The sequence below is a fragment of the Streptopelia decaocto genome, assembly GCF_964273445.1.
Source record: "Streptopelia decaocto genome assembly, chromosome: 7".
NCBI classification, from domain to species: Eukaryota; Metazoa; Chordata; class Aves; order Columbiformes; family Columbidae; genus Streptopelia; species Streptopelia decaocto.
In genome coordinates this window covers 68,370,939-68,382,973 of record NC_138661.1, presented here as the reverse complement: position 1 = coordinate 68,382,973, position 12,035 = coordinate 68,370,939, and the positions used below count along the sequence as shown (strand labels likewise).

Below are 12,035 nucleotides of genomic sequence, written 5' to 3'. Positions count from 1 at the left end.
ACACCAGCCAGGCTCGGTCTGAGCATCCCCCGGGTGCTGGGGTGCGGGAGGACCTGGCGGGGTGCGGGAGGACCTGGCGGGGTGCAGATGGAGCTGGCGGGGTGCAGATGGAGCTGCTAGGCTCAGCAGCCTGCTTGTCACCAGAGAACAGCCATAATCTGCAGCTCCAGGCAATTTTTTTACCCCAAATTTGGTACTTCTGGCCGCGGGATTTGCCGGGAGGGGACAGTTTAGGGCAGGCAGCGCGGTTTTCCTCTCCTCGCCCCGCTGCCTGTCATTTCCAGCACTTCGGAATGGCTTTGTTGTGGGCGAGGGCTGTGCTGGCGCTGGGCTGCGGCGGAGCCGGGCAGGACGGGTGGCCCCGCGGTCCCCAGGGCCAGCGCTGGGACCCCGGCAGCCGCCGCTCCTCAGGCGCCGCGTGTCCGGCAGCTTCCAGCCGGTGAGCTGGCACAGCACTGGCACCGGTGCGGGCGCCGGGCTCGGCCGCAGCCAGAGCTGCTGCTGGCAGGACTGCTGGAGCTGCTGCCGCCGGCGCTGTCCCCACCGGGGACGCTGCTCCAGCATGGGCAGGTGGGGTTTCTTGCAAAACCCGGGGGACAATTTGGAGGCGGCTGATGGTGGCTCTTGGGGCAGCACTGGCAGCAAAATGCCGGAGGGTTTCGTTTCTTTGGCAGCGGCTGAGCTGTGGTTGTTGGACCACATGGGGACTGCGTGGGGACCACAGGGACTATGCGGGGACCACAAGGACCCTCTTCGGGCCGGGTGTTGGAGCCCCCAGTGGCAGGGGGTGCAGGCAGGTCCCCTCGTTCAGAGCAGCAGGTCCTGGGCAGCCTCCTGCCCTACGCTGGGCTCTGCTGGGGGGTCACCTCCCGTGGGGGTCCCCTCCCGGCAGCCCCCCCAGCCCTGGGTGTGCTGTGGGGCCCGGGCTGCAGTGCTGGTGGAAGCAACGGCCCCCAAACTGGTTTGGCCCGTTCCAAACGCTCCCTCTCAGCTTATCTGGCTTCAAAGGGCTCCTGCTCCGTCCCACGCACCCAAACACGCTCCCTGCAAACCCCCGGGGCAGCCCCCGTGCTCCAAAATCCCTGCCCCCCCAGCTCTGCCTCCCCTCCGCCGGCTCCTTTCGGCAGCCCCAGACCCTCCGTGCTGCACCCATGGGTGCTGGGGGGCTCAGAGGATGCAGTGGGAGGGACATGTTGGGCTGTGGCTGTGGGGGTGGTGGGACCGATGGGGTTTTTGAGCATCACAGAGGTGGCTGGGACGCGTCTGCGCTGCCCGGGGCGGGGCAGCAGGACCCCCGGGCCCCCGTGGCACCCCAGCCGTGCTGAGGCGCTTGGCGGGGTCGCCCCGAGCCCCGAAATCCCGAGCGTGGCTGCGAGGGAGCGGGTTGGAGCGCACATCGCACCCCGGGGAGGAGACGGGTGGGGCGAGGTCCCGGGGCGGGTCCCACGCCCGCCCCGCCGCCAGCGCCCACCCCGCGCCGGGCACCGCTGGCACCCAGGGGTGCACCCGCCGGCACCCAGGGGTGCACCCGCCTGCCTGGAGATGCTGCAGGGCAACGGCCCCCCAGGGCCGCCCAGCCAGGTATGTGCCCATCGGGGGCTGTCCCCAGCGCGGGTCCCTGAACTGCCACCAATCCCCGTGCAGCGTGGGGAGGGACAGCGCGGGCGGCGGGTCCGGCAGCTTTGTCCAAAGCTCTGTTTCTCCTCGTGCCTCAGTTTCCCCGGCGTGGCTCTTGGCACACGTGCGCCGTGGCCGGGCTGCGCGGTGCCGCCGCGGCCACTCCCCACTTGAACCGCTGGTGGCACCGGCAGCCGCGGGCTCCCCTGGGGACCCGGTTTTGGGGACGGGCACTCGGTGGTGCGCAGGGGCGGGAGGGGACAGCATGCAGCCAGGAGTTGGGGGTCTCCCTGGGGACATGGCTCTGTCACCCCAGAAGGAGATGGGGGGTCAGTGACTACGTTACGGACCCCCAGGCCGAGTTTGTTTAACCCTGCGTCGCCCTGACTGGCCAGATCCCTCGGGAATCCCCCTGTTTTGCTGCAGATGTTTGTGGGTTTTTTTGTGTGTGCCGCTTTGCTGGGTTTTAAGCATTCTGGCGCATCCCTGCTCCCACCCAACCCCTTCCCCTATTAACAACCCACGTAGAAGGCAAGTCCTGCCGGTTTCAGCCTCAAACCTGCCTGAACCCCTCCAAACTCTGCTAAGACCCCCCAGTTTTCACCTGTAAGCTGCAGGGTGGTGTTGTTCTGGGGGACGCGGGCTTGGAAGGGAGGCAGATCCTGGGGAGCGGGGCTGCCAGCAGGCCTGGGGACCCCGGAGGGGGCAGAGGGGCTCCTGGGGCCGTCCCTGCACCCCTTGGTGCCTGGCACGGGGACAAGGGGCAGGCACGGGCTTGCATGGGGAGCGACCCGCCCTCCCGCCTGCTCCTGCGGGACCCGTGATTCACGCGGGCTGGGAGCGCCCCGCTCAGCGCTGCCAAACTCGGGCACCCGCCGACGCGCCCGGGGGGTGGTGCTGAGCGGGAGAAGAGGGGCGGCCTTGGGGTTACCCCTGGGTGCTGCACCCCAAAAGGGTCAGGTGTGACCCCCAAGCGAAGTGGGTGCTCCTGGTAAACCTGCGATGTCCTTGAACACCCCTAGAACTGGGGAGGTGGGTCCCCCCCCGCATCGGTCCCCAGGCGCGGTGGGATGGTGGCACCCGCTGCAGCCCGCTGGGGTTCCGGGAGGCCAGCAAAGCGGGGACGGTCACCCCAGAACGCTCGCCCGCAGCTCTTGCCACCCCGCCCTGGCATCAGCCGCTGCTCCTGCTGACGGCGGCACATTCCGCGGGGACAGCCGCCCTTTTCACCTCCTATCCAAGCACAAAAGTCATCCTGGCGTTGTCATCAACGTCCCGGCACTGTCAACACCATCCCGGCGTTGTCATCGCCGGGTGTTGTAAACCCCATCCGGCAAAGCCCGTGACGCGGCTGCCAGGCGGGTCCCGAGCGGTGACGCCGGGCGCTGAGCCCGGTCGCGCTGCCTGGGCCGCGTCGCCACGCTGGCCTTCAAACGGCGGCACCGGCTGGCGCGGCCGGTCGCGGTGCGAGCCGCGGGCACGGCCGGGGAAGCGCTGGGCACGGCAGCGCTGGGACGGCGCAGCTCGGCGCAGCAGCCAGCGGCTCGGCCGGCCAGCCGGGCTGAGGGAGCGGTGCGGACGGCGCCGCGGGGACGGCGGCAGCCGGGCCCGGGCACGGCGGGCTGGGGGACGCGGTGTCCCCCGCCGCGGCCGTGCCGGGGTCGCCCGGGGTGGCTGGGCGGGCGGGGCGAGCCTAATTAGTACCTGTGCCACGGCAGGGCTGAGTCACCGCGTTCCTTCCTGCCGGCGCTCAGCCACCCCCTTTTCTTTCTTATTACTGTTGTTGTTTTTTAATTCCCCGGCTAATTTGAAAAGCAAAGCAGGGAAGGCCAGGCCAGTAATTACCGTCAATTAGCCCCCACTCCGGCCCCTGGGCAGCCTGGCCCCCTGTGCCGGGATGGTTTGCCGGGGCTGGGGTCAGTGGTGGGGCCACCTGGGGGTCCGGGGCTCTCCTGGGAGCCCATGCGGGGGTCTGGGACTTGCCAGAGAGACAATGTTGAGGTCTGGGGGACCATGTGGGGATCCAGTTCTAGCCAGAGGGACAATGTGGGGGTCCAGGCGGCTATGCGGGGGTCTAGGGCTTGCCAGACGGTCAGTGTGGGGGTCTGGGGCTCTCCTGGGAGGTTGCTTGGGGGTCTTGGGCTCATTGAAGGGACAATGTGGAGGTCAGGGCTCAATGAGAAGGCTGCTCTGGGGGACCATGTGGGGGTCCAGGTCTTGCCATAGGGACAACATGGGGTCTGGGGCTCTTTGCTGTGGCCATGTATAGGTCTGGGGCTCACTGCTGGGGTTGTCAGGGGTTCTGGGGGGCAATGGGGAGGCTGCCTGGGGGTGCCTCTCACCGCAGGTACGACCACCCCGCTCCCCCCGGGCCATCCGCCTCCCCCGCACCCTTGTCCCTGCGAGGTCGCCCCCGGGTGCCCGTGTCGGTCACGGTGTCGGTCACGGTGTCGGTGTCGGTGACGGTGCCGGCGGGTGCTCGGTGTGGTCCCCTCCCTCCCGGCGAGGCGTGGCGGCGGCGGGGCGTGCCGGGAGCCTCCCTGGGGCCGAGGGAGCCGCCGCCGCTCACCTGCGCAGGGCGGGCGCGCCGGCTGGGCCGCACCGCAGCCATGCAGGAGCCCCCCGCCGCCAACCCCTTCCTGCTGTCGGCCCTGCAGCCCGAGGCCGGCGTCTGCTCGCTGGCCCTGCCCTCGGACCGGCAGCTGGACGGCCGGGGCCGGGAGGCGGCCGAGGCCCAGCGTCTGCGCAGCGCCCGCGTCCAGGAGCAGGTCCGCATCCGCATGATGCTGCGGGGACAGGCGGCCGCCCGCCCCGACGGCCCCGACCACGCCGACGGCACCAGAGGTGAGCGCCCCGCGCCCCGGGCACGTGTGTCGGGACGGGCGGAGGGAGCCCTTGGTTGGCACCAAGGTTTGGGTTATGCCCCAGCTTGGGGCCGGGGGGTCACCCCACCCTGGCTGAGACCCCGAGCCCCCTGCTGCACCCCCAGCGCCGGGGATGGGGCGGCACGGCCCCATCGGGGGCTCGTTTCTCCCCGCTCAGGGGTCATGCCTCAGTTTCCCCACCTGCCCCTGGGGTGATTTGCACTATGGGGTCCCTGCACCCCGCTTTGGGCTGGGGGAGGTTTTTCCCGCCTGGCGGATCCCTCCCCGTCTCCCCGGCCTTTGAGCGGTGCCGCTGGCCGGGCTCCAAGCGCCTCCATTTAACGTCTGCGCTCACGGCCTCCGCCCTGCCGCTTCACCCGCTGCGGCGCCGCTCCCCCGGCCGGGGCTGACAGACCCCGGCACCCCCGGCTGCCCGGGTGTGGGTCGCGCTCCCTGTCCTCGTCCTCCCTGTGCCCGTCGGTGGCCCCGGGAGGGTGGCGTGGGGCGCAGCGGGGTGGCCGGGTCCCTGCCGGGCTCCCGTCCCCGGGTGGTGGAACTGGGTCGGGTTCTGGGGGTGCCTGGGCTGCCGATCCGGCTGTGGCGGAGGGGACCGGGCTGAGCCGCCACCTCCCCACCCAGGGGGCAATTAGTGGCCTCGCCGCCAGGGCACGATGAAAGGCAGGGAGGCCACTGCTCAGCTCGGCCGCCGCCGCTCCTGCTCCCGCGGGCAGCGGGCAGGCGAAGGCAGCGTCCTCCCGCTCCCTCGTCGCCTCGGTGCCGCTGACGCCACCGTGGCTCCCAAAGCAGGTCCCTGGGCATGAGTCAGGGGTTCCCTTGCCCCCCGGTCTCACGCTGACCCCGTCTCGGTCCCGCAGGCAGTCAGTATGGCACAGCCCTGCACTCCTCCTTCAGCTCCCGCTCCCAGAGCAACGGCCTGGACCCTAAAGCCTCGGTACGTACTGGGGGCTGTCCCCCACCCCAGCGCCCGTCGCCGCGGCAGCCGGGGATGCGGCCGCTGGCTGCAGCCTTGGTTGCGCCAGGGGAGGCTCTTGGCTCCGTCCATCCCTCTCCCTGCAGTGGGGAGCGGGAACAGGGCTGTGGGCACCCCATAACCCAGTGTTCTCCCCCCAGCTGTACCAGCCGCTGCCCAAGAAGGATTTTGGCACCCTGAAGGGCGGCGGCTGGTCCTCGCGCTCGGCCGTGGACCTCACCTCGCACAAGCGGGTGGCGACCATCAGCAACGGGGGCCTGGCACAGGGCCGCGGCTACGGCCCCAGCTACGCCGTGCCCCTGGCCACCAGCACCTCCCCGCGGCCCAGCTCCTTCCACGAGCGCAACTACCGGCCCCGGCAGAACTTCGACACGCTCTCGCTGCGCTCGCTGCGCCTGGCCGATGGGCCGCTGCCGCCCCCCGCCATGGCCGACGACCGCTACAGCGTCATCTCGGAGCAGCTGGACCCGCTGGGGCACCGGCCCCTCTACAAAAGCCAAGGCAACGGCGGCTTCGCCCGCTCCTACACCTTCGAGAGGCAGCTGAGCGCCGGCTCGGCCGCCAAGGCCCCGTCCGAGTGGCTGGAGGGCGGCGAGGTGGCGCAGAGCCGCACCATCCGCGCGCCCGCCATGCGCACGCTGCAGCGCTTCCAGAGCAACAACCGCTCGCGGCTGAGCGCCGGCTCCTTCGGCAGCGCCGCGGCGGGCATGGGGGGCTCCTACCTGGGGCTGGGGGAGCACGGCAGCTCCCGCGCCCCCTCCGTGCGCAGCCTGGCCGAGTCGGGCCAGCGGCTGCAGGACCAGCGCGCCATGGAGCTGTACAACGGGCACGGCACGCTGCTCGGCCGCCACGCGGGGGGGTGAGTGCCACCGGGCTGCTCGGCCACCGCCTGGCCTTGTCCCCACCCAGGTCACTTGGCCGGTTTGAGGGCAGAACCCCCATCTCTTGTCTGGCGTTCCCTTGCTGCAAGGGGTGCGGGAGGAGGGGTGAGACAGTGGGCACAATTTGGCCCCATAGCGATGGACCATGGTGTGGGTTGACCCCCAAGCGTGTCCTGCATGTGGCCTGTGGCACATCCTGGAGCACAAGGGCAGAAGATTCAGCTGGGTCTGTTGTCCCGTGGCCCAGGGGTGCTGGTGGGGAGGAAGGCAGGTTGGGGGGTCCCCTCAAGAGGCAGGACGTGGTGGAGGAGCCCTGGGGGGCTCTGCCTGGGCTGTCCCTCACCTCCCCTGGCTCCCAGGTTCGACGACATCGACCTGCCCTCTGCGGTGAAGTACCTGATCGCCAGCGACCCCAACCTGCAGGTCCTCGGTGCCGCATACCTCCAGCACAAGTGCTACAGCGACGGCAACGCCAAGAAGCAGGTGAGCACCGGAGCGAGGGCAAGGGCTGCCCCAGCACCCCTGCCGTGGGGAACACCGGGGGGCGGGGGAGGCGCGGGAGCCCCAGCGGGTTCCCACCGCGCCGGGCTGTCCCCCCAGGCCCGCAGCCTCCAGGCCATGCCCAAGCTGGTGAAGCTGTTCAACAGCCCCAACCAGGAGGTGCAGCGCCATGCCACCGGCGCCATGCGCAACCTCATCTATGACAACGCCGAGAACAAGCTGGCGCTGGTGGAGGAGAACGGCATCTACGAGCTCATGAGGACGCTGCGGGAGCCCGATGACGAGCTCCGCAAGAATGTCACAGGTCGGGGACGGTGGCGGGCTGGGCAGGGGTCCTCCTCCCCCAGGAGGGGCACGGTGGTCCCCCCGCCCCATGAGTAAAGCTGGGGTGGCGCTCCACGGGGTGAGCGTTTTGTGCCATCGTTACTCACCCTGTCCCGTGGCTGCTCCTGGCTGCGGGGGTCGGCACGAGCCCCCCGTGAGGTGGGTGGGGTGGATGTGCCCCCAGCCATGCCGGGCCTGAGGGTCCCCTCTGCGCAGGGATCCTGTGGAACCTCTCCTCCAGTGACAACCTGAAGGACCGCCTGGCCCGGGACACGCTGGAGCAGCTCACGGACACGGTCCTGGTGCCCCTCTCTGGGCTGGGGGGCTCGGGTGTCATCCAGCAGAACCCCTCGGAGGCGGAGATCTTCTACAACTCCACGGGCTTCCTCAGGTACCTGCTCTGGGCCAGCACCAGCCCTCCTGCTGTGGGTGAAGTTTTGGGGGGAGGAAGAGACCCCACCCTGTGCTGCAGATGTGGGGAGTGAGGTCCCAGGGCTCGTTTCTGGGGTCCCCATCCCTTGCAGCGCTCGTGCACCGAGGCAAAGCCTGGTTGGCCCCACGGGACAGGGGTTCCCCATGGCGGTGCCCAGGGGTGGGGGGTGGCTGTGGGGCAGCCCCTTCTCACCATAATGTGCCCGCGTTCCCCGCGCAGGAACCTCAGCTCTGCCAGCCAGCAGACCCGGCAGAAGATGCGCGAGTGCCACGGGCTGGTGGACGCCATGATCCACTATGTCAACAGCTCCCTGGAGGTGGGCAAGTCCGAGGACAAGGTGAGCCCGGGGGTCTGTGTGCTGCTCCCTCCCTCCCGCAGCATCGTGGTGCAAAGGCACATCTCGAGGTGACGGTGGGAAAACCAGTCTGGCTCCTTCTGGGCTTACTGGCACAGTGGGGCACCCACTGCCGGTGTCACCGGGGTGGCTCTGGCCGCGGAGCCCCAGGGGACGCGCCGGCTGGAGATGCCCTGGCAGGCGGCACAGGGACTGACCCCCTGCCCCACGTGTCCCCGCAGAGCGTGGAGAACGCCGTCTGCGTCCTGCGCAACCTCTCGTACCGCCTGTACGACGAGATGCCCCCGTCCTCCCTGCAGCGGCTGGAGGGCCACCGGCGCAACGGCGGCACGGTGACCGGCGAGCTGGTGGGCTGCTTCAGCCCCCAGAGCAAGAAAGCGCGGGAGGTGAGCCGCTGGGAGCGGTGGGCACCGTCATGACCGTGTCACCGGGGTGGGGCTGGCGCTGGGCAGCGGCTGGCGCGGAGGTGACGCTGGGGCGGAGGTGGACACCGGCCCTGGCTGATGGGTGAGACACACGGGTGAGCTCAGCGGAGGGTGAATCAGGGTGCTGAACCCCACTTTGCTGTGCCACGGGGTGTGACGCAGCCGGGGTGACCTGCCTGGAGCTGCCCAGCGCTGAGCCTAGGGACGGGGGGACGAGGGGACACCAGCAACGAAGGGTGCTGCAGAGGGGACATCCCTGACCAGCCTAACCGTGCTGTCTGCACCCCAGCACTACCTGAACGCGGACATCGTCACCTTCACGGAGGTCTCCAAGGACCCCAAGGGCATGGAGTGGCTCTGGAACCCGCAGATCGTCGGCATCTACAACCGGCTGCTGCAGCGCTGCGAGCTCAACAAGCACACCACCGAGGCGGCCTCGGGCGCCCTGCAGAACATCACCGCCGGGGACCGCAGGGTGAGGGGCGTCCCTGGCCTGGGCCTGTCCTCCGGGGTGTCCCACCAGCTGGGCAGGCACAGCCGCGCCGGGGGGGCTGGTCCCAACCTGCCCTGGGCGGGGATGTGGCCACTGTGCTGCTCCCCACCTGGGCAGAGAGTCATAGAGAGCCTTGAGTTGGAAGGGACCCACAAGGGTCATGGAGTTCAACTCCTGTCCCTGCACAGGACACCCCACAGTTCACACCGTGTGTCTGAGGGTGCTGTGCAAATACTTCTTGAACCCTGTCAGTCTGGGGCCGTGACCCCTCCCTGGGAGCCTGTTCAGTGTCCAGCACCTCTGGAGGAAGAACCTTTTCTGAATGTCCCACTGACCCCCCTGGCACATCTGCTGCCGTTCCCTGGGCTCTGTCATGGGCTTGGGTCACCCTGACCAGGAGCAGGAGGTGGATGGGGAGGGAGGAGGTGGCCTGTGGTCCCAGCAGTGTCCCCAAGCGGGTTTCTCCCGGCAGTGGGCAGGTGTGCTGAGCCGGCTGGCGCTGGAGCAGGAGCGCATCCTGAACCCCGTGCTGGACCGCGTCCGCACCGCCGACCACCACCAGCTCCGCTCCCTCACCGGGCTCATCCGCAACCTGTCCCGCCACGCACGCAACAAGGACGAGATGTGTGAGTGCCGGGGGACCGGGACTGCGGGGCAGCGCCGGGGGCACCCTCTGTCCCCCCATTGCCCCAGGAGGCTGTGAGGTTCATCCCCAGGCTGCTGCCTGTCCCCTGGCTCTGGCCACCAGCCCTGATGTGATGCCTTTGCCCCCCAGCCACCAAGGTGGTCAGCCACTTGATCGAGAAGCTGCCGGGGAGCGTGGGGGACAAGGCACCGCCTGCCGATGTCATCGTCAACATCATCGCGGTGCTCAACAACCTGGTGGTGGAGAGTCCCATGGCCGCCCGCGACATCGTCTACTTTGATGGCCTGAGGAAGCTCTTCTACATCAAGAAGAGAAGGGACAGGTGGGAGCTCTCTGTGTACCCTCCCGGCCCCTCTGGGTGACATCCTTGGGCAGCCCCCACACCCAGCGGCACCTGGAACTCACTGTGCCGTGCCTGTCCCAGCTCAGACAACGAGAAGTCCTCCAGAGCGGCGGCCAGCCTCCTGGGCAACATGTGGCAGTACACCAAGCTGCACCGCGACTTCAAGATGGTACGTACCCCGAGCCCCCTGCCGCTGGGACCCGGGGGTGGATCCTGGGCTAGATCCCGAGGGTGGATCCCAGCGGAGTCAGGGCCAGGGGCTTCACCCCGCCAGCCACATCGCCCAAGTGCTGCCAGAAATGCCCCGAGTCCACACGCCCCGCTCCTGGAGGGCTGGGGATGTCCCCAGAGCATCATCCCTCCGATGACACCTGTGCCAGTGGGGTGGGGACAGTCATGTGCCCAAAATGGGGACAGCGTGGCCCTGTCTGTACCGGCGCGGGTTTGGGTTGGCATTGCCAGTGCCCAGCATGGTGGGGGTGTCCTCGGGCGGGAGAGCCAGGGCAGGTGTCCCTGGCGTGACGGTGACCTGTGTCCCTGCAGAAGGGGTACCGCAAGGAGGACTTCCTGGGCCTGTGAGGACACCCCCGGCCGCCCACCCTGACCCCGGGCGCACCTGCTGCCGGCCGTGCCCAGGACACCGCTCGTCGCCCAACCCGCTCCATAGCGTAGTCCTCACCGCGTCCCCTGTGCCTCCCGCTGCGCCACGTCCCCTTCCCTGCTGGGGACGCTCCTGCCGCAGCAACGGCTTTGGCTCTGCCAGGGGCCCCGCTGGGACCCTGCTTGGTGAGGACAGCCCTGTGGCACTCAGGGCTTCCTAGAAGCTGCTGCAAAGCTCGGCTTGTCTCGGGGCGGGGCAGGAGCATTGGGGGGTCCTGCAAAGCTGTGCTGCTGGGGACACCCCGAACTGCGCACATGGGGTGCGGGGGGTGCAGGGTGCGCCGTGGGCTGTCCCTGCTCTGCCCCGGGTGGGGGGACAGGGCTGCGCGGAGCTCAGGGGAGGCTGCCCAGGGTTTTGCGGGTGGCTGTGAGGGGGTGGCTGAGGCTGTGCCCCCGCTGCCAGGGCCGGGGGACCTCGGAGCTGCACTGTCCCCAGCCGTGCGCCCCCCAGGACTGTCCCCAGCCGTGCGCCCCGTGGGACTGTCCCCAACCCTGCACCCCGCGGGGATTGTCCCTGTACAGCCCGGTTGGGGGGCTCAGGCTGGGACCACAGTGCTGCATGGGCAGGATTGGGGCAGGGCAGCGCTGGTGTGTGCTGGGCGGTGTCACCGGCGTGTGGCACGATGTCCCTGGTGCCCGGTGCTCTCCCTGCACGGCAGCAGCGGGGCTGGGGCGCTGCGGGTGGCTTCGCTTTGCCAGCGGGTTTGGTGCTGGGGGCGTCCCTGTGCTTGGGGGCATCGCGCCCCTTTTGGGAATTGAGGTTGAGTAGTTTCAGGGGGTGGGGGGGACGCCAGGCAGCGCTGGCAGAGGGGCCGCAGCCAGGGCTGGGGCGGCCCCCGCAGTGTGACGGCACGGGGGTGTCATGGTGTGTTTGTCCCCAGCTCTCCGTGTACAAATTCCCTGAGCATCCCCGAAATAAAGGCCTTGAACGTGCCCACCTGTCCCTGTGCTCGACTGGCACACGGGAGGGGACACGGGTGTGCAGTGGGGCTCACGCTGCGGTGACACCGCGCTCGCCGTGACCGGGCGCTGCTCCGGGCCAGCACGGCGGGGACGCTGGCGCAGGGACACCTGTCCGGGGACAGGACACAGCAGGGCGCTGCCAGCCCCCCTGCCCAGGGTGGAGATGGACCCACCGGTGGCACCCAGGTCCCTGCAGCTGGACCAGGCTCGCTGGGTGCAGCAGCGTTTTATTGCGGGGGCTCTGGGGGCAGAGCGTGCCGCAGCCGCCCCGCCGGCTGTTTCCCAGCCCCTGGGATGGGGCAGGAACATGGTGCTTCTCAGGAAGCCTCCCCCATCCCAGCGTGTGTCCGTCAGATGGGACACGTGTCCCTGCCGCCCACGGTGAGGGAGGGGGCCAGCACCCAAGGGTGCCCTGGCACTAGGGGCCGGGCTGCCCCTGGTGATGGTTTTCCAGCGCAGAGCGAGCTGCCTGAAGGAGCCCGCTCCTGTCCTTCCACCGAGAGCTTGGCTTTGGTCCCAGCGCACAGCCCGGGCTCCTC

At 69.5% G+C, this 12,035-nt stretch overlaps 1 protein-coding gene across 1 annotated transcript; it reads left to right on the top strand.

Moving 5' to 3' along the window:
* Positions 1-3,953: 3,953 nt before the first annotated feature.
* On the top strand, positions 3,954-10,856 carry PKP3 (plakophilin 3). The gene is made up of 13 exons (XM_082058555.1): positions 3,954-4,461; positions 5,357-5,433; positions 5,613-6,331; positions 6,713-6,836; positions 6,954-7,158; positions 7,395-7,569; positions 7,831-7,948; positions 8,188-8,352; positions 8,681-8,866; positions 9,357-9,510; positions 9,660-9,852; positions 9,955-10,042; positions 10,417-10,856. Exons 1-13 carry the CDS (start codon positions 4,227-4,229, stop codon positions 10,450-10,452), a joined length of 2,475 nt encoding a protein of 824 aa, XP_081914681.1. The 5' UTR covers positions 3,954-4,226; the 3' UTR covers positions 10,453-10,856.
* Positions 10,857-12,035: the final 1,179 nt, after the last annotated feature.